This window comes from Giraffa tippelskirchi, chromosome 10 (genome assembly GCF_054371585.1).
Source record: "Giraffa tippelskirchi isolate mGirTip1 chromosome 10, T2T-mGirTip1v1.2.pri, whole genome shotgun sequence".
NCBI classification, from domain to species: Eukaryota; Metazoa; Chordata; class Mammalia; order Artiodactyla; family Giraffidae; genus Giraffa; species Giraffa tippelskirchi.
In genome coordinates, this window is record NC_137284.1 from 79,389,670 (window position 1) to 79,412,237 (window position 22,568).

General features: G+C 38.0%; 1 protein-coding gene across 15 annotated transcripts in view; it reads right to left on the reverse strand.

The window, feature by feature from the left end:
- RUNDC3B (RUN domain containing 3B) overlaps positions 1-22,568 on the reverse strand; it is a 156,376-nt gene that overhangs the window by 12,779 nt on the left and 121,029 nt on the right. For 8 of the 15 annotated variants that reach the window (XR_014067451.1, XR_014067450.1, XM_081536490.1 and 5 more), the window contains 2 exons: positions 10,993-11,139; positions 3,492-3,613 (listed from right to left, as the gene is read on the reverse strand). Coding sequence is in view for 12 of the 15 variants with exons in the window: in XM_081536490.1 (XP_081392616.1) it covers positions 3,492-3,613; positions 10,993-11,139 (269 nt within the window). In the remaining 3 variants the exon portion in view is untranslated. The remainder of the gene's footprint in view (positions 1-3,491; positions 3,614-10,992; positions 11,140-22,568) is intronic. The other 7 variants (XR_014067453.1, XM_081536489.1, XM_081536488.1 and 4 more) reach the window with 2 other exon arrangements.

The window sequence follows — 22,568 nt, forward strand, 5'->3', positions numbered from 1 at the left end:
TTCACCCAAGAGTTGTTCAATAGATGGTTTATTTATCCCCAGGTGAAAGGCCCCTTTAAAGAAAAAAATTATCAAATTCTATGATTCTTTTGCATTTTGATCAGAGTACTACCTGTAATGTATATACGTCCATCAGGGATACTGGCCTGTCATTTTCTTTTCTGTGTGATATCTTTGTCTGGTTTTGGTATCGGGGTGATGCTGATCTCATAGAATGAGTTCAGAAGTGTGCCTTCCTCTGCAGTTTTTTGGGATAGTTTCAGAAGGAGAGGTGGTGACTCTTCTCTAAATGTTTTGTAGAATTTACCTGTGAAGCCATCTGGTCCTGGCCTTTGGTTTGCTGTAAGTTTTTAAATTATTGATTCAATTTTATTACTGGCAATGCATCAGTTCATATTTTCTATTTCTTTCTGGTTCTACCTTGGGAGAGTGTACATTTAGGAATCTGTCTTTTTTCTTGCTCATCCATTTTACTAGCTTTCGTAATCTATTACGATCCTTTGCATTTCTGTGGTGTCAGCTGTAACTTCTCCTTTTCCATTACTGATTTTATGGATTTTGGTCTCATCTTTTTTTCTTGATGAGTCTAGCTGAAGGTTTATCAGTTTTGCTTATCTTTTCAAAGCACTACCTTGAATTCTTAAAACCAATACAGTATTCTTTAGGGTAATTAGGTTCACAAAGAAACTGAGCATGAAGGTGTGGGGATTGTTCATGCACCTCCCACCACTGCACACGCACAGTCCCCATTATTAACCTCCCCCACTAGAGTGCACATTCGTTACAACGGACGAACCTGCATGAACACATAATTATCACCCAGAGTCCACAGTTTCTATTAGGGTTCACTCCTAATACTGACCATCCTATGGGCTGCACAAATGTATAATGACATGTATCTACCATTTTAGTATCACTGGAACCATTTCATGGTCCTAAAAATCCTGTATGTGCCACCCATTCATTCCTCCCTCCTCCTCCACTCATTTCTTTTTTTTTTCTTAACAAATTTTACTTTATTATTATTTTTGGCCACACCACACAGCATGGAGGGTCTTAGTTCCCTGACTAGGGATCGAACTCCACACTCCTAGCAGTGCAAGAGTAGAGTCTTAATCACTGGACCACTAGGGAAGTCTCACATTTGTTTTAATAGTATAAAAATAAACATTATTAATATCATCTTACTGATATTAAAATGCCTAAAATTAGAAATTAGATTAAAAGTTTGAATAAATGTATTTTTATATGAAAAATCATCATAAAGAAATCCACTCATAATATTCATTAGGCTTTTTAAACATACATACTCCAAATAATGACAGTTTACTCTTTTCCATCGACATTAGTGCCACTAAGACACTCTAATATGCTACCTTTATTGTCCACATCATCAAAGAAAGATCCGTTTGTATTTAATATACACTGTTTACTAAACTAGTAAAACAGACTAAGGCCCTTCGAGAACATGTCAACAACTATCTTAAAAGAAGCAGGAAATTCATTTTATCACAATTTTCCCATTGCCTGAGACTTCTAGTTAACTGAATTTTTACTTTATACTACCAGTAATTTGTTCCTCACAGTCTATGACACTTATTTATTATATATACTTATTCTATCAACTATTATTTAATGACTGTCTATAATTCATCAGACTCTAACAATATACTGGTGAAAATATGGATAAGATACTCTACCCTCATGTGTGGTGAAAGCATTTGTCACCCAGTCATGTCCGACTTTTTTGACCCCATGGACTGTAGCCCGCCAGGCTCCTCTGTCCATGGAATTCTTCAGGCAAGAATACTGGAGTGGGTTACCATACCCTTCTCCAAGGGATCTTCCCAACCCAGGGGTCGAACCCAGGTCTCCCACATTGCAGGTGGATTCTTTACTGTTTGAGCCACCAGGAAGTTACTCTTATAAGCTTACATCTTAGTGGGGAGTTACAGATAAGAATCATAACACAATGTATGGCAATATGTATGGTAAAGTGCCTGGGATGGGGTGGACATGGAGACAGGTGGTGAATTAAGATACAGCAGCCAATGAAAACTACTGTAAAGAGCTGATATTTGTACAGAGACTTGATAAAGAAATTGCCATGGAAAGATATTAAGAAAGGAGTTTCAGGGCAGTGGGAAAAGGAAGTGTAAAGATAGCTGAGGCAGAAACCAGCTTGGAGGTACAGTATGGAGGTCAGTTTGCTATGATGTAGAGAACAAACAAAAGAATGGACCAATATAAGGCAGAAGCTGGTAAGGATCAGATCACGAGGAAGCCATGAAAAGCAGTTTGGATTTTATTCTGATCGGCACTGAGAGCAGTTACAGAATTTCAAGGTGGGTGGCAAATAGATTCTGATTTCTGTTTTTAATGATTACTGATCACTAAGTGGAGAATGGATTGAGAGGAGGCAGGAATGAGAGAGGAAAGCAGTCTATCCAAGAGGCTTGATTCAGGTGGTCTAGACCACAGTAGTAGTAATGGAGAGGATGAATCAATACATGCAGCATGCGTTGCATGGGAAGCAGACAGAACTTGCTAACAAACTGACTTGCAGTTAGAGGGCAAAGAGCAGCATCTAGGCGTTAGCCTGTGGTGGTGTCATTCACTGCAACAGAGACGACAGAGAAGGAGGCACAGAAGAAAACAGTTCCTTTGAAGTAAGGAACTGTCTGTCTTTCCCTAGACCTCACATACATCACCAAGTATGGAACTGAGAAGAGCAGAGGAAAAATATGTGAGCATCAGATTATTCCAGCACCAGTTATCCAATCCAAAGTGTTAGAGTCACACAGCTAGCCTATATTTGGGGGGTGGGAGTGGGAAAGGAAAGAATTTCGAACCAGCTATTCTACTGAAGTTTAAAAGCAAGCAGACTGTGTCTCAGAAACTGAAATGTGATCATATGATTGAAAGTGGCCTCAAAAGTTATGAAAATGGACCAACATGTTGTTCATGAAGATGCAACCCAATGGAAAGAGGGGTGGTTAGAACACAGCTGAAAGCAGTAACAGGAAAGAAGACTCTTCTATGTTTATTCCCCAAGTTTTTCAGCATATTCAGAAAACGAAGTACCAAAAGGAACTCAAGAATGAGTAATCATCAGCTGGATCAAAAACTGCTGAGAAGTTTAACAGGTTTAAGACAGAGGACTGATGTCAACAATATGGCAGTGGTTGATCACCTTCATAAAATGCATTTTAGTAAGTAGCAGAGACACAAAAACCAAACTGGAAAAAAAAGCCAAATTGGAGTGGGTAAAAAAGAACACAGGAAGTGAGGAAATAAAGGTTAACAGTTACAGAATATCTTTTGAGGAGTTTAGCTACAAACACATGAGATAAAAACAAGAGTTGACCCTTTTTAATCATAATGGCAGCTTAATTCCTAGCATGCTTCACAGAAATGTCACTATTATTCTTTAGCAATCAAAATATGTACAGTGCAGGAAAACATAATTTTCAAATAGACTTTTTTCTTACCTTCACTGATTAAATTTAATGTGTCTTGTTTTCCATTTCCTTCTTGTGACTGACCTGGATCCAGTGAAGTCTGAGAAAGGCTAACCTCAGCTGATAACTGGTCAAGGCTCTGATAACTTTTTCTGTAAGACAAAGGTGAAATACTACTTTAACTTTTTCCCACAATAAAAAATTTCTAGAGATATTCTTTAATGGTTTTCTCCAATTTATTGAATTTCGGGTTCATTTCTCCCCATTTGCCCCCTAAACTTCATCTGTATCATGGTGGCAATAGAAACTGTTATATCTTTCCCTCCGCCCTCTTTGGAGGTTGTTAAATCCACTAAAAAAGGAAAAGAGAAACAACCTGTCAAACAAATGCAATTCCTTACATCAATTTTTGATGATCAAGTTCATAAAGAAATAGGCACTTCTGGTCATTATCAATTGTCAAAGGTGCAGAAAATCTCAAGTCTCTCAACACACAAATGGAACTGAAACTGACGTAACTTTTGTTATGAGGATTGTGTCTCCTAAGCACAATACCTTGGTACTATTACAGATGATTTTTCACATAAAAATAACAGATTATTGTTATCAATTCCTGTAACTGAAAAATTTTAAAAATGTTGGGTAGTAAAATACCTGTTTGTGTTAATACACCTTCAGGATGATTAACCTCCTTCCATCATCTATTGACAACTGTGAGCCTATTTTCTTTTAATTTATTTATTTTTAATTGAAGGATAATTGCTTTACAGTATTGTGTTGGTTTCTGCCAAACATCAACATGAATGAGCCCATTTTCTATTAAACAAATTCACTAGAAATAAATTATAACAGATGAAAATTCAGTTATGAATGGAAAGTTAATGAATGCTTATGTGTAAATGTTTAAATCTTCCTATTTGTCTTGTCAACATAAAACCAACTCAAGAGATATATGCAGCTGTGGTATTACTGACATTTCAGGTATGTGACAAAATTCAGTATTATTTCTAAATATAAATGATCCAGGAAGAGGAACACATTTTTCGGATTCAACATTTATTTTCAAAGGTAGTCAAACCCTATCTAATTTCCCAGAAATGTTATAATAATATTGTAGAAAATATATATAATCTAAATGATCTATTACATAGCTTCTCTATTCACACACAAGAGGAGGCTCACAGATAAATCTGGTGTGTGTATATTAAGTATGAGGGGGATACAACTGGCACCCATTTGTTTCTTCCTTTAAGAAATGAGGTGAAGGATGAGGTGATGGAATAGCTTCCTAGCTTACAATGTGAGCACTTTCTCACTTTACAACAGTGAGGGCTTTTCAAATGTTGAGAGTATAAAAGTTCTTACTCATAATTTTAAATAGCAAGATAGTCTCTGTAGGAAACTTCCGATAATTATAACAGATAACACATATATATGTTGTATGACATGTAACAAAAAATGATACCCAATATTTATATAACACTTATCAAATGCTAGGCACTGTTCTACATGTACATATATATTAACTTCCTTAATGCTCATGGTTACCAGAAGAGGTTGGAATTATTATCATCCCCACTTTACAGAAGAGGACTGGGACACAGGAGATGAGATTTGCACCTGGTAGCCTGGCTCTAATTATCTCCCCATAATTACTACACTATCTCCTCTCTAGTGTAAGAAGAAAAGACTCGACTTCCTATTTTATTAGAAGCCCTTCTTAAATAGCAGCTCAAGTTTGCTAAGACGATCATGGAAACTATACTGTATTTAATCAAAGCACTGACAATTTCACTTGATTTCCAGTAAAATTTTATTTCTTTAGCTATAGCAGGAAGCAGGAATGGAAGAATTTAATAAAGGAAGGTATAAATAAGTTTCTTTTCCAAGTTATTTTTCTGTGTCTAACTGGTAGAAGACTTGCCTTTTAAAATGAAGGGCTTAGGATGTCTCTGATGCTGATATTTCACTATAGGAAACTTGTTCATATTGATATTATTCAATTAAAAAATGTATGCATGGAAATATTTACAAACAACGAAATACCCAGAATTAAAAAGTCTCTGGTGACTAAGGACTGAGAACTTGGTGGCACACATTTACAGGCTCTCCAGGACTGGGTCACCCACTGAGGGAGGAGAGGACAGGAAGACATCCTATGAGGAACGTGCTTCCTGTGTGACCTACTGAAGTACCTTTTAGAGTATCGCACTTCTAAATCCAAAGTGACTTCAGGACCTCTCTACCCTTTAGGGAATAATGCTTGAGTTTACAGGCTTTATTTACTTCACCAAATGCCAATGGAAATAAAAACAGAATTTGGTAGACAATGATATTTTGAAGCAAAAATAAAAATTCCAAGCCAAACTAAACACCTTATTCATAAGATATGAATAAGATATTATGAATATCTTATCAGTACTATACAATATCTTCCTTGCATGAAACTATTTCCCAGCATCTGATAGGAATCTAGTCCAGCTGCTTTCAGTAATGACAAAGAATGGCTTTGGTTACCACTTTTTTACCATATTTGCAACGTGACCGGCGACTCCATCTGACAAACATTTTGTTGTCATGAAGTAAACTATCTATTTGAGTTCTGTCTTTAAAAGTCTTATGTTGGAATCCTATACTCACTAAAACCACACGGTAAGATTTAAGGGTATCCCATAGCTAAGTTAGGCTTCCCTGGGGGCCTCAGACGGTAAACTGTCTGCCTGCAATGCAGGAGACCCGGGTTTGATCCCTGGGTTGGGAAGATCCCTGGAGAAGGAAATGGCAACCCATTCCAGTACTCTTGCCTGGAAAATTCCATGGACAGAGGACCCTGGTAGGCTATAGTCCATGGGGTCGCAAGGAGTCAGACACAACTGAGTGACTTCACTTTCTTTCTTTCTTTCGTAGCTAAGTTGGTAAAGAATCTGCCTACAATGCAGAAGACCCAGGTTCAATCCCTAGGTTGGGAAGATCCTCTGGAGATGGAAATAGTAATCCAGTCCAGTATCCTTGCCTGGAGAATCCCATGGACAGAGGAGCCTGGCAGGCTACAGTCCATGGGGTCGCAAGAGTTGGACATGACTTAGCGACTAAACCACCACCACCACCAGATACACCAAACCAGGGAACAGTCTGTTCCTATTTCTCAGAGTTGAATTTTTTAAACAGCAAGAGCTTAATCAAAATAAGAACCCAGATAGTAGGAGTCATGCATTGACTATATAAAAGTTTGCAGTTTACTCTATGCCATTACATTGTTAAATATAATTTAAAATTGTAGGAACTGTTGTGAGCACTTGAGACATAATAAAATTCACAGCATTCAATTTCTTACTATAGAAACATTTAAAAACCACTCAAATTCAAACTTCTGTATATAGAACTGGGTACCAAAATAAAGGCAAATTAAAGGAAACTGAGTGATAAGTCAATTCAATTATAAGTAAATTTTTCTACAATCTTATACTTCATATCAATGTAGACACAATGATGTGGCTAATCTATGTTACTTATTTTCCCATTAGACATATTGAGGTCAGTAATAATTTACATTATCAGTAGTCACTGGACAACAGAGAGTGTGATAAACAGAAGAATAAACTATCCACATGTAGAAAATAGAAACAAATATATGCACACAATCTATACACAGAGGCACATCACTGTGCATGGAAACTGTTCTTTTTATTCTTGGTTTGATCTCCACAGAAGTACGTTTAAGGAACAAAGTAAGCATTTGCTACAGCAGAACATCTATAAACTCTTAATTTACTAGAAATGGAAGGATGTGAGGGAGCTTAAAAGAGGACAAAATGTGAGTCAGGTCAACACAAAACGTAATTTGTGAAAGATTTCTACAACCTCAGTGCTTTAGACACACATGAGAAGGAGAACCTGGAATACACATGAAGTGATTATATCTAACGCACTGGAAATCATTAAGAAAAATAGGCCTAAGTAGTAGATGATGAAGGGCATAAAAAACCTCACAATTCTTAACAATTCTGTGAATCGCAGCCAAATTGGGAGACAATGATAAATTTAGAAGACTAAAAAAAAGTGTAAGTAGAAAAAATATATATGGTGACAATGGATCTGATCTGGGATGGGAATAATCTAACAAAGTTATGTAACAGGTAATCTAACAAGATTATATAACAGATATTTAACAAGCTCATGTGACCTAGACTTTGCATATAAAGATATATATTAAAACAGAACTTAGTGGAAAGAAAAAAGAATCAATTGCTCGGTGTGTGTTAGGGAGTGCGCCTTATATATTTATTTATTGTTGAGCATTTACAGTAATGCCTTAAATGCCTGTAATGCCTTAAAATTTTTTAACATGATACGCCTGTTTGAAATAAAGGAAGAGATATAATAAAATCCCGCATAACTAATCTTTTCAGTCTACATAATCTAGAAATAAGTTTGAAATGACATGTTTAAAGCTTTATAAACAGTGTAGTAAATGGAAATAAATTTAAGAACTCTTGTGAAAGGGGTCCCTCCATGACAAGGTGATCACAGCCAAGTTACCCAACGGGTCATTTTACCACAAAATTCATTACATCAAACAGCACACTCTCTTTCTTCTAAAACCCAAGTGGGCAAATACACTTACAGAGCCCCTGGAGAAGTTAACTACAGACCTTCCATCTCCTTAGCATGAAATTTCACTGACTCATTACAGGGTCAGTTTCTTTCTCCATATTATTAAGAGAGTTAATGTTTCCTGCTAAGGAGGCTCTGGCTACCTCCTTCACGATCTGCAGTTTCTCACAAATGTTTGTTGGACTTACTTAAGACCCTGATAAAATGAAGAGGAATTGGTGATCAGGTCAGTTCGACAGCTTTGGCCTCTATTATAAGTTTGAGGAGAGCAAAAACTGTATCTTGATGAAAAGCTATGATGTGTCTCAAACATGATTTATATACAGCACTACTCGGTTCTGAAAATCCATTTCTACATGAAACAGTTGGTATTATTTATTTCGAACAACTGGGAATTTGTTGGTCATTTTAAATTTAGATAGGGCTTTAAGAGCTCTCTAAGAAATAGCAGGATATCAGGTGAGTGGATATTGTCCAAACATGAAAGATATAAGGCTATATGAGTCCAAACAGAAAAGATTATATACACTATAAATAAATAAAGATTTATCAGAAAGGGATTAGGTACCAGGCAATTTACTACCACAGATGACTCTTACAATTCCGTTTAAATAAGCATCACCGCCACTCCAGTATTACATGTGCAGAAACAAAAAGCAAGGAGTCATGCTTAGTGTTAAACAGCAAGGAAGCAACAGAAATACTTTCAAATCCTGACTTTAAACTCTAGGTACGGGGATCTCAGCACTGCCCCAAGTGTATGCTTTTGTTCAGGGGTATCAGTTTGGAAACAGGGTCACAGAAAAGCAGTGCCAACATCAGAGGTCTAGCTAGATTAAAGACTGATGATGCTAGGAAGGAAAGGGTATCCTTTCTTAACCTAATGGAGAAATCAAGTCAAGAGGGACAAAATCTGGATCCATTCTAAACAGGCAGTTTGCTGCATTCTTTTCTGAGACTGCATTTTACTCTTGTTGGTGCTACAATATTCTGTAGAAGACAGCCGCTATTACTACACATGCAGAGGTAACCCAGAAATAAATCTTTCACTTGGATGTCCTCACTGGTTCCCCAGTGGGCAGCTCTATGGGCAGGCAGTGGTATGTATATATCTTTCTGCTAAAATATTTTACCACCCACTATCTAAAGTTACAACATAGATATTGCAATAAAAAGCACAGTTACTAGTCTTTTAATTTGTCAGGATATAATAATATTTTTGCAGTTATAAAAGCAGGAGCATCTTATGTTATAGATAAGTATACCAAGTATTGCTATAAATTCAGGTTTTCAATTATAAATCAGAAATACAAATAAATATTTTTCCATACATTAAATGTGTCACAGAAAGATAAATTATATACTAGCATAATAAGATATATTCTAGTTATTTATAACTTTCATAGGATATAAGGGGAACTAGGTTCCAATCCGTAAAAGACCCAGTCAACACCTTGAATCATACTCGGTGTGGTGCAAGAGATGATAAAGAGAGTTCTATGGATTCATTTTGTAAATAACTGGCTCATATTTCCCTATTTATCTCTAACAATCAATGAAACTAACAGGCAAGTAAACATAAAAGCCTCCAGCAATCTTTTTTAAACAACAAAAGGTAAAAATTTATTTTGAGTTCTATCTCTGAAATGAGAAAAATCACAGAGGAAATCAGGCAGAGATTAGATCTGTGCTAAGACATTCCTTGTAGAAATATCAGGCCACTAATTACCTAGTGAAAGGTGGCCTAAGAAGCACAAAAAGAAGTATATTGCTCTACCAGTGAAGGGCTTCCCAGGTGGCTCAGTGGTAAAGAACCCGCCTGCCAATGCAAGAGACGCAGGATACGTGGGTTCGATCCCTGGGTTGGGAAGATCCCCTAGAAGAGGAAATGGCAACCCACTCAGTATTCTTGCCTGGTTAAATCCCATGGACAGAGGAGCCTGGAATGCTACAGTCCATGGGGTTGCAAAGAGTAGGGCATGACTAAGTATGCATGCACTACCGGTGAAATTTTAAAAAGGGCTCTAAAAGAAAAGCAGAGAAAAAAAACAAAAAGAGAGAGGGGGGAAAAGAAAGGAAGAGAGAAGAGAGGGAGGAGAGAGGAAGCAGAGGAAGGAAGGACAAAGGTAAGAGAAGAGAGAACCAAAGGAGATGGATGGAGAGCAGGGAAAACTATCAGAAAAATCAGCTGAAGATATGAAAATAAAGACATTGAAAACAATTATCAAGATGGGAAAGTGACTAAAAGCCAAAAGAAAGTAACACGATTTACAAGTTCTGAAATGAAGACTATCTAAAGAAAGAGAGCCTAAGATTTTGTGGCCCTCAACAGGGGGAAACAGTAGCTAAGTGAAACAGTCCTGAATGCCGGGACAAAGAAATAGGCAAAGGATCTTGTGGCCTATGGGTGGAGTGATTTTATCTTCAATATCCCCCCAAAATTAGATTTATTGAAAAATGAACAAAACTCTTTCAGACCCACCAAGAACAAGTAAATTTCTTTCTATCCTTTTATGACATGGAATTTTGTGTTTCACAACAAGCATGAAAATTAGTTCTAATGTAAAAACAAATACCACAGCTAGAATTCAAATATAGATGGCTCATTAAATACAAGCTCACTGACATAACTGAAGGACTGGCTGAAGATTCAGTAGAGGAGAAATAAGTAGCTAATGTAATACTACATAAGCGTTTCTCAACATCTTTACTTCTCCAGGGTGCCGTGGCTTTGTAACATTACCACATTCACCGCCTTAATATAACCTTACCAAGCCAAAATAGTCTTAAATCCTACTTTTGCTCTGAGCTAATAATGAATTCAGAAAAGTATTAGAAACCAAAGTGGATAGTCATATGTTTCAGTATAACTAAGTTTGTAATTAGTTGGGGAAAAAAAAAAAAGTGTTACACTTACTCATACCACTGTTTATTGTGTTTTCGGTAAAGCAACGTATCCAAGGCAACAGCATTGACATCCAGAGCTCCTGGGGAAGGCCACTGGTTGGTGAGGTGGGCAGTTAACTCTTGTCTCGATCTTAAATCATTATTCTTTAGCACAGTCCTGTGAATATTAAGATGGTGAGTGCTTTTGTCTTCACTGTTCTGCAATGGCAGAGGAACCTAACGGTATCAATTCAGGCCCCCAAATCCACCTTTTAAAAACGCTACGTTAACAGACTGGGGACAGAACTACAGGAAGGCTGGTTGGGGCTATGACTGTTCTGTCTCCTACAGTACGTGTTTTTCATTCTTTCTCTACCTGCTGTAACAAATGCTACCTGTGAAATTCAGGCTTCCTATCTTTTCCCCAGAGATATTACTAAAGGACTAAGGGACTCAAGCTGCACTTGACATCTTAACTAAAAAATAATGGTGATATCTTAAGAGTTACAGGTGATCAGATGCCAATAAAAACATACAAGAGAGTACAGAGTCCATCTGTATGATTATCTAGCTTCAAAATTCACAATGTTGAAGTAATAGTAAACAAAACAATTAAATAAAAATAAAATATAGAAAAATAAAAAATAAAAACTATGAGGTTCCTGTAATTGTTTTTGATAGAAGTGACTACCAATAAATCTTCATGAAAATAATTTCCTCAATGACAACTGCATTGAACCATATAACCTACTGGAAATTTTCTACAGAATGAAGCCACTGTAACAACTCGTGGTTTTACTTTCATCTTTTGTAGAGCTGTCACTCATTAACACAACTTGGAAAAGAACTAGCTTTCCGCCAAAATTTCAATTTCACAAAGCTAATTCAACATTTGAACTATTAGTTCAATTAAAAGCATAATGCTTTTTGCAAAGCTCTAATTCTACCTCTAAAATACCTTAAAATATCACCTAGGCAACTTGCATTCTCAAGCAAGAGTCCAGCACTGTAGTGTCCCAAGGTTCTGAGCAATCAGCTCAGAAGTAGGAAGTAAAATTCACCTGCCACTAACTTTCAGAGCCCACAGTCCTTTGTGGGTGGCAGACAGTCAGCAGTGTACTAGCCAGCAAGACAATCCTGCACTAGAGAAGGGCAACCTGCATACCACCACTGGCTATTAACCATGACTCCAATGGAGTAATTCCATCTTTAAATGTCTCTACAAGCTACAAATATTCTGATTTTATAGAGATCTGATTTTATCTGTGTGCATTTAAAATATTTGTTCCACTACGTCCATAAAGAAACATTATCTGATGTAAACACTAGATTTTCTCCTAAAACTGGAATACTAGAAATAAAATAGGCAGAGGTCAGTGAGAATGTCTCCCATTAAGATACTACCTTAGGCAAGGTTCAACTATTTCATTTCACTAGAGAAGGAATGAAACATTTTAAAAAGACTTCTAGGGTACTTTAACATTAGTTTTTACAAAAACAGTAAAGAGGGATTAGAAAACTTCTAAGATTGACAGAAAAATTGTGTAAAGTAGAAATGGTGGTTACTGGCCAGAGAATCTATTAAAATAAACTATCTTTATTTTGGGCTCTATTACTACGTTTTTCTCTTTCACATACTCCTCTTTAGGCTTTCCAGTGGATGTCACTGGAGAACAGAACCTCAAAGTCGTAACTGGCCTACAGGAAATACTCACAGCAGAATGCAAGAAAGGCACACAGGCATCTGAGGAAAGGACACTGGTAAAACTCAGTTAATGAAAAGTAAGTGCACCACCTCCACTTCAGAATATGTTGTGGAAAGTGAAAACTTTTACACCAGGTAGAATGGAAAAAGGGACTGAATTTTCACAGAACTTTTTAGACACTCTTTGCCCATGGATAATTTTTGTTCATGGATGAATTAGGTATTGTCTTTTTCTGTGGGAACCTGCCTCGTCCTCTGGAACAGGATATAAGAGATTTCAGAGTATTGAACAGGCCTAATTTTTCATCCATGCCACACCTGGTTCCCACCATCTGAGAGGAATGTGGACAGACAGAGGAAATCCTAGCGCTTGCCCTGCGGTGGCGGAAAGGAAAGCTTCCTGGAGGATCCTGGTAAGGGGGCCCTTGCTCTTACCACCCCCCTACACTAGGGGGCAGGCAAGTGAACTGGTTAGGTTGAGAACCCCACCCCTGAATTCTGAATCTTGACCAGAGTTCATTTAGGGTGATAAACACACAAGCAGTTTATTTGTTCTAGCAGTGAGGTCCTGACCAAAATGTACCAATAAAGAGACATTCCTATTTCCCAACCGTCTGAAGGAGCTCGGCCTGCTGCTAACATTTAAGGTTAATAATTCTACAGAAAGATGAACTAAGAGAAAATTGTTTAATTTACTAAGAAAGTAGAAATAATATATGTGTTTCAGCTAATTTTTAACAACTTTCCTGTAGTATCTACCTCTGAATTGGTGGATAACTAATTTCTCTTTAGATTCTTAGTAGGAATTAGTTAGGAATTTGGCCACACCCACACATCTCAATCTTATCCTCCTCAGCTTTACTGAAGTATAACTGACAATTTAAAATTGTATAAATTTAAAGTAAACAACTTGATGATTTGATATACAATGTGAAATAATAAACACACTCAAGAATTAACACATCCAACACCTAACATAGTTAACTTCTTTTTTGTATGATGAGAACACTTAAGATCTATCTACCCTCTTAGAAAATTTCAAGTATACAATTATGTTAACTACAGTCACTTTGTCATGCATTAGATCTCCAGAATTTATTCATCTTGCATAACAGAAACTTTGTACTCCTGAACTTTATCTCCCTAAATCCCCCCACCTCCAGGCTCTGGTGACAATCATTTTATTCCATTTCTGTGAATTTGACTTCTTTAGGGTCCCCATATAAATGAGATCATACAGTATTTGTCTTTCTGCATCTAGTTTATTTCACTTAGTATAATGTCATCCATGTTGTCATGAATGGTAGAATTTCCTTCGTTTTTAAGGCTGAATTATCATCCATTGTATATGTTTGTATATAGACACAGAGTCTTTATATATCACATATTCTTTATCCATTCATCCATGGACACATGGACACTGAAATTACCTCTCCCTCTTGGTTACTATTAATAACGCTGAAATTAACATGACAGTGCAGCTACCACTTTAAGAGAAAGGCTTTAACCTAGGCCTTTCCTGAGTTCCAAAGAAGAGATTCAAGCAGTTATGAATTTAGGGAAATGAGGGAATGCAGAAACAAAGGAAAAGCAGTCAAGAAACAATAGCTCACATATACAGAAAATTATAGCAGACTGACAAAAGAAATCAAAGATGATATAAACAATTGGAGAAATACATCATGTTCCTGGATTGGAAGAAACGGACACTATGAAAATGACAATCCTACCAGAAGCAATCTACAGATTCAGTGCAATCTCCATCAAACTACCAATGGCATTTTTCACAAAACTAAAACAACAAAATCTCACAATTTGTATGGAAACACAAAAGAGTCCGAGAGGCAAAGCAATTTTGAGGAAGAAGAATGGAGCTGGAGGAATCAACCTCCTGACTTCAGACTATATTACAAAGCTACAATCACCAAGAAAATATAGTACTGGCACAAAAGCAGAAATATAGACCAATGGAACATGATAGAAGGCCCAGAGATAAAATCACACACCCATGGGCACCTTGTCTTTGACAAAGGAGGCAAGAACATACAACGGAGAAAAGACAGTCTCTTCAGCAAGTGGCGCTGGGAAAACTGACAGCTACATGTAAAAGAATGAAATTAGAACACTTCCTAATACCACACACAAATATAAACTCAAAATGGATTAAAGACCAAATGTTAAGACCAGAAACTATAAAATTCCTAGAGGAAAACACAGGCTGAACGCTTTTTGACAAAAATCACACCAAGATCCTCTATGACCCACCTTTTAGAGTAATGGAAATAAAAACAAACGAGTGGGACCTAATTAAACTTCAAAAGCTTTTGCACAGCAAAGGAAACTATAAACAAGGTGAAGACTACCCTCAGAATTGGAGAAAATAACATCAAATAAAACATCAACAAAAGATTGATCTCCAAAATATACAAGTAGCTCATGCAGCTCAATACCAGAAAAACAAACAACCCAAACAAAAAGTGGGCAGAAGACCTAAACAGACATTTCTCCAAAGAAGACATACAGATGGCCAATAGTCACATAGAAAGATGCTCAACATTGCTCATTATTAGAGAAATGAAAATCAAAACTACAATGAGGTATTATATCACACCAGCCAGAATGGCCATCATCAAAAAATTTACAAATAATAAATGCTGGAGAGGGTGTGGAGAAAAGGAAACCCTCTTGCACTGTTGGTGGGAATGTAACTTCATACAGCCACTGTGTAATACTGTTGCTGTTGTTCAGTCGCTCAGTTGTGTCCGACTCTTTGCAACCCCTCTGGACTGTAGTCTGCTGGGTTCCTCTGTTCATGGGATTCTCCAGGCAAGAATACTGGAGTGGATTGCCATTTCCTTCTCCAGTATAACAGTATGGAGATTCCTTAAAAAACCAGGAATAAAACTACTATATGACCCAACAATCCTACTACTGGGCATATACTCTGAGAAAACAGTAATTGAAAAAAACACATACCCAAATGTTCACTGCAGCACTATTTACAATAGCTAGGACATGGAAGAAACCTAGATACCCCTCAACAGATGAATGGATAAAGAAGTTGTGGTACATATATTCAATGGAATACTAAGCCATAAAAACAAATGCATTTGAGTCAGTTCTAATGAGGTGGATGAACCGAGAGCCTATCAAACAGAGAAGTTAACTCAGAAAGAAAAAAACAAACATCTTATATTCTCATATATATAGGGAATCAAGAAGGCTGGTACTGATAAACCTATTTTCAGGGCAGCAGTGAAGACATAGTCCCAGAGAAAAGACTTGTGGACACAGTGGGGAAAGGAGACGGTGGACCAATTGAGAGTAACATGGAAACATATACGCTACCATATGTAAAATAGATACCCAGTGGGAATATGCTGTATGATGCAGGGAGCCCAAATCTGGTGCTCCTTGACAACCTAGAGGGATGAGATGGGGTGCGAGGTGGGAGGGAGGTTCAAGAATGTTGATGTATGGCAGAAACCAACACAATATTGTAAAGTAATTATCTTCCAATTAAAAATAAAACACTAAAAAAAAAAATAGCTCAGTGATAAGAGTCTTAATTCCTCCTCAAGGGATATACCTAACAACCTGACACATATCTTTGAGTTGTTCTGTAGGAACTAAGACCCCTGCCCAGGTTGGGGATGGGGATGACATGCTAGGCACAGAGCACTGGACCTCAGACTGGCTGAAAGGTTGATGATTAAGATTCCTGAAATACCACCCTGTTACCTTACCACTAACCAAAGAGAAGAAGGTCATGGCCCCTGCAATCTTCATCCCAACTGCTGCTTTTAAGAACACTATGCCCTGGCCAGCCAGTAAGACGGATCTGAGATAAACCTTTGTCTTCCATCTTCTTGGTCAGCACCCTTTTGATCAACAAACCTTTCTTTGCTCTGAAGTCTGACTGTTCAGTTTGTTTGGTCTCACTGTGCATGGGGTACATGAACTTGGGTTTGACAACAATCCTAATTTCCCTCCCTTTGGGTAAATACTCAGACAGGGGACTGATGGACCATACAGTAGTTCTACTTTTAATTTTTTCCTGGATGATTAGTGAAGTTGAACACCTTTCCACACACACCTGCTGGGTCATTCCTATGCCTTCTTTGGAGAAATGTCTATTCAAGTCCTTCGTCTATTTAAAAAAAAAGTTATTTTTGCTATTGAGTTGTACGAGTTCCTTAAATATTCTGGATATTAATTCTGTAAGGCAGCAATATTTGCCACCCTGAAAATGTGCCTCTTTGGCATGAGAATTAATTTAGGCTGATTGTTTTCAAGGGGGAAAAGACGGCTCAAAAGCCTTTCTTTTTACATTCCTCTTAGCTACCTAAATAATTTAGATAATGGGTCTGTTCCAGAAATAGAGCTATTACTGAAAATACATACAAAGAATATATAATCCAAGTCTATGTCCCAACCACTGATGCCAAAGAATCTGAAATCGACCAGTTCTATGAAGACCTACAACACCTTCTAGAACTAACACCAAAAAAAGACATCCTTTTCATCACAGGGATTGGAATGCAAAAGTAGGAAGTCAAGAGATAGCTGGAATAACAGGTAAGTTTGGTGTTGGGAATACAAAATGAAATAAGGCAAAGGCTAACGGAGTTTTCCCACGAGAACACACTGGTCATAGTAAACATCCTCTTTCAGCAATACAAGAGACAACACTACACATGGACATTGTTGTTGTTCAGTCGCTAATTCATGTCTGACTCTTTGTGACCCCGTGGACTACAGCACTGCCAAGGCTTCCCTGTCCCTCCCATCTCCCAGAGCTCACCCAAGTTCATGTCCATTGAATTGCTGATGTTATCCAACCATCTCATCCTCTGCTGTCTCTTCTCCTTTGCCTTCATCAATCTTTCCCAGCATCAGGGTCTTTTCCAATAAGTCGGCTCTTCCCATTAGGTGGCCAAAGTATTGGAGCTTCAGCATCAGTCCTTTCAATGAATATTCAGGGTTGATTTCCCTTAGGATTGACCAGTTTGATCTCCTTGTTGTGCAAAGGGCTCTTAAGAGTCTTCTCCAACACCACAGTTTGAAAGCATCAATTTTTTAGTACTCAGCCTTCTTTATGGTCCACTCGAACATCTGCACATGATTACTAGAAAAACCAAAACTGTGACTATTCAGACCTATGCCAGCAAAGTGATGTCTTTGCTTTTTAATAAGCTCTTTAGGTTTGTCAAAGCCTTCTTTCCAAGAAGCAAGTGTCTTCTATTTCATGGCTGCAGTCACCATCCCAAGTGATTTGGGAGCCGAATAGAAAATTTGTCACTGCTTCCATGTTTTTGCCTTCTATTTGCCATGAAGTGATGGAATCAGATGCCATGATCTCGGTTTTCTTAATGCTGAGATTTAAGCCAGCTTTTCCACTCTCCTTCACCTTCATCAAGAGGCTCTTTAGTTCCTCTTTGCTTTTGGCCATTAGAGTGGCATCATCTGCATATCTGAAGTTGTTTATATTTCTCCCAGCAATCTTGATTCCAGCTTACATCTCATCCAGCCCAGCATTTCACATGATGTACTCCATAGAAGTTAAATAAACAGGGTGACAATATACAGCCTTCCCGTACTCCTTTGCCAATTTTGAACCAGTCAGTTGTTCCATATAAGGTTCTAATGGTTGCTTCTTGACCTGCATACAAGCTTCTCAGGATGTAGGTTAGGAGGTCTGGTGTTCCCATTTCTTTAAAAATTTTCCACAGTTTGTTGAGATCCACACAGTCAAAGGCTTTTGCATAGCCAATGAAGCAGAAGCAGATGTTTTTCTGGAATTCTCTTGCTTTTTCTATGATCCAACACATGTTGGCAATTTGATCTCTGGTTCCTCTGCCTTTTCTAAATCCAGCTTGCACATTTGGAAGTTCTAGGTTCATGTATTGTTGAAGCCTACCTTGAAGGATTTAGAGCATTACCATGCCAGCATGTGAAATGAGTGCAACTGTCCAGTTGTCTGAACATGCTTTAGTGCTGCCCCTCTCTGGGACTGGGATGAAAACTGACCTTTTCCAGTCCTGTGGCCATTGTTGGGTTTTCCAAATTCACTGATATATTGAGTGCAGCACTTTTAGGATCATCATTTAGGATTTTAAATAGCTCAGCTGGAATTCCATCACCTCCACTAGCTTTATTGGTAGTAAAGCTTCCTAAGTTCCACTTGACTTCATGCTCCAGGATGTGTGGTTTTAGGTGAGTCATCACACCATCATGGTTATCCAGGTCATCAAGACCTTTTCTGTATAGTTCTTCTGTGTATTCTTGCCACCTCTTCTTAATCTCTTCTAAGTCTTTACTGTTTTTGTCCTTTATCATGCCCATCCTTGCATGAAATGTTTCTTTGGTATCTCCAATTTTCTTGAAGAGATCTCTAGTCTTTCCCATTCTATTATTTTCCTCTATTTCTTTGCATTGTTCATTAAAGAAGGCCTTCTTATCTCTCCTTGCTATTCTCTGGAACTCTGCACTCATTTGGGTCTATTTTTCCCTTTCTCCCTTGCTTTTCACTTCTCTTCTTTCCTCGACTATTTGTAAAGACTCTTCAGACAACCACTTTTCCTTCTTGCATTTCTTTTTCTTTGGGATGGTTTTAGTCACTGCCTACTGTACAAGGTCATGAACCTCTGTCCACAGTTATTCAGGTTCTGTCTACCAGATCTAATCTCTTGAACCTATTCATCACTTCTACTGTATAATCATAAGGGATTTGATTTAGGTTATATCTGAATGGACTAGTGGTTTTCCCAGTTTAAAAAAAAAAAAAAAAAAATCGTAGTCCAGGCCTTGTTTTTGCTGACTGTATAGAGCTTCTCCATCTTTGGCTGCAAAGAATGTAATCATCACTCTGATTTTGGTATTGACCATCTGGTGATGTCAATTTGTAAAGTCATCTCTAGTGTTGTTGGAAGAGGGTGTTTGCTATGACCAGTGCGTTCTCCTGGCAAAACTTTGTTAGCCTTTGCCCTGCTTCATTTTGTACTCCAAGGCCAAACTTGCTTGTTACTCCAGGTATCTTTTGACTTCCTACTTTTACGTTCCAATTCCTATGATGAAAAGGACATCTTTTTTTTTTGGTGTTAGTTCTAGAAGGTGTTGTGGGTCTTCATAAAATTGGTCAACTTGAGGTTCCTTGGCATCAGTGGTTGGGGCACAGATTTGGATTACTGTGATGCTGAATGGTTTGCCTTGGAAACCAACCGAGATTATCCTGTCATATTTAAGATTGCATCCAAGTACTGCATTTCAGACTCTTTTGTTGACTATGAGGGCTACTCCATTTCATCGAAGGGACTCTTGCCCACAGTAGTAGATATAATGCATGAATGCTTAATCACTTCAGTTGTGTCTGACTCTTTGTGACCCCATAGACTGTAGCCCACCAGGTTCCTCTGTCCATGGGATTTTTCAGGCAAGAATGCTGGAATGGGTTGCCATTTTCTTCTCCAGGGGATCTCCCTGACCCAGGGGTCAAACCTGTGTCTCCTGCACCTCCTGCATTGCAGGCAGATTCTTTACCACGGAAGGTTATAGTAGATATAATGGTCATCTGAATTAAATTTGCCCATTCCCATCCATTTTAGTTCACTGATTCCTCAGAAGTTGATGTTTATACTCTTGCCATCTCCTCCTTGACCACATCCAATTTACCTTGATCCATGGACCTAACATTTCAGGTTCCTATGCCGTATTGTTCTTGACAGCATTGGATTTTACCCTCACCACCAGACACATCTAGAACTGGGTGTTGTTTCTGCTTTGGCTCAGCCTCTTCATTCTTTTTGGAGCTACTTCTCCTTTCTTCCTCAGTAGCATATTGGACACCTTTCAACTTGGGGCAGTCTCTTCTTTCTGTGTCGTATTTTTTTGCCTATTTATATAGTTCATGGGGTTCTACCGGCAAGAATACTGGAGTGGTTTGCCATTCCCTCCTCCAGTGGACCATGTTTTGTCAGAACTCTCCACTATGACCATTACCATCACATGACATCACCAGGTGGTCAATACAGAAATCAGATTAATTATGTTCTTTGCAGCCAAAGATGGAGAAGCTCTATACAGTCAGCAAAAAAAAAAAAAAGACCTGGAGCTGACTGTGGCTCATATCATCAGCTCTTTATAGCAAAATTCAGGCTTAAATCGAACAAAGTGGGGAAAAATCTCTTGGCCATTCAGGTATGACCTAAATCGAATCCTTTATGATTATACAGTGGAGGTGATGAATACATTCAAGGGATTAGATCTGGTAGACAGAGTGCTGGATGAATTATGGACAGAGGTTCATAACACTGTACAGGAGGCAGTGACTAAAACCATCCCAAATAAAAAGAAATGCTAGAAGGAAAAGTAGTTCTCTGAGGAGGCTTTACAAATAGCTGAGGAAAGAAGAGAAGCATAAGGCAAAGGAGAAAGGGAAAGATGCAGAGTACCAGAGAATAGCAAGGCGAGATAAGAAGGCCTTCTTAAATGAACAATGCAAAGAAACAGAGGAAAATAATAGAATGGGAAAGACTAGAGATCTCTTCAAGGAAATTAGAGATACCAAGGGAACATTTCATGCATGGATAGGCTTGTTAAACGACAGAAATTGTAAGGACCTAATAGAAGCAGAAGAGATTAAGTGTTAAAGTGCTGCACGCAGTATGGCATCAAATTTGGAAAACTCAGTAGCCACAGGACTGGAAAGTGTCATTCATCATTCCAATCCCAAAGAAGGGCAATACCAAAGATTGTTCAAACTACCATATAACTACACTCATTTCACATGCTATTCAGGTTATACTCAAAATCCTTCAAGCTGGGCTTTAGCAGCACGTGAACCAAGAACTTCCAGATGTACAAGCTGGGTTTAGAAAAGGTAGAAGAACAAGAGATCAAATTGCCAGCATTCACTGAATCATAGAGAAATCAAGGGAATTCCAGAAAAACATCTACTTCTGCTTCATTGACTACACAAAAGCCTTTGACTGTGTGGATCACAACAAACTGTGGAAAATTCTGAAAGAGATGGGAGTACCAGACCACCTTACCTGTCTCTCGAGAAACCTGTATGCAGGTCAAGAAGCAAAAGTTAGACATGAAACAATGGACTGGTTCAAAATTGGGAAAGCGGTAAGATAAGTGTGTATACTGTCACCCTGTTTATTTAACTTCTGTGCAGAGTATATCATGAGAAATGCTGGGCTGGATGAATCACACACTGGAATCAAGATTGCTGGCAGTGGGATGGGGTTGGAAGTGGGAGGGAGGTTCAAGACGGAATCAACCTATAGTTGATTCATGTTGATACATGGCAGAAGCCAACACAATATTGTAAAGCAATTATCCTTCAATTATAAATAAAAAAATTTTAAATACATCTCAACAATTAAAAAAAAAAAAGATTGCCAGAAGAAATTTTCACAACCTCAGGTATGCAGATACCACCACTCTAATGGTATGAAGAGAAGAGAAACTAAAGAGCCACTCTATGAGGGTGAAAGAGAAGAATGAAAAAACTGGCTTGAAACTCAACATTAAAAAAACTAAGATCATGGCATCCAGTCTCATCACTTCATAGCAAATAGGAGGGTAAAAAATGGAAACAGTGGCAGGTTTTATTTTCTTGGACTCCAAAATCACTGCAGATGGTGACTGCAGCTATGAAATTAAAAGACACTTGCTCCTTGGAAGGAAAGCTAGGCAAAGACATCACTTTGCTGACAGTGTCAAGGGTATGGTTTTTCCAGTAGTCATGTGAGATTCGGACCATAAAGACTGAGAGCCGAAGCACTGATGCTTGTGAACTGTGGTTCTGGAGAAGACTCTTCGAGAGTCCCTTGGACAGTAAGATCAGTCCATCCTAAAGGAAATCAACCGTGACAATTCAATGGAAGGACTAA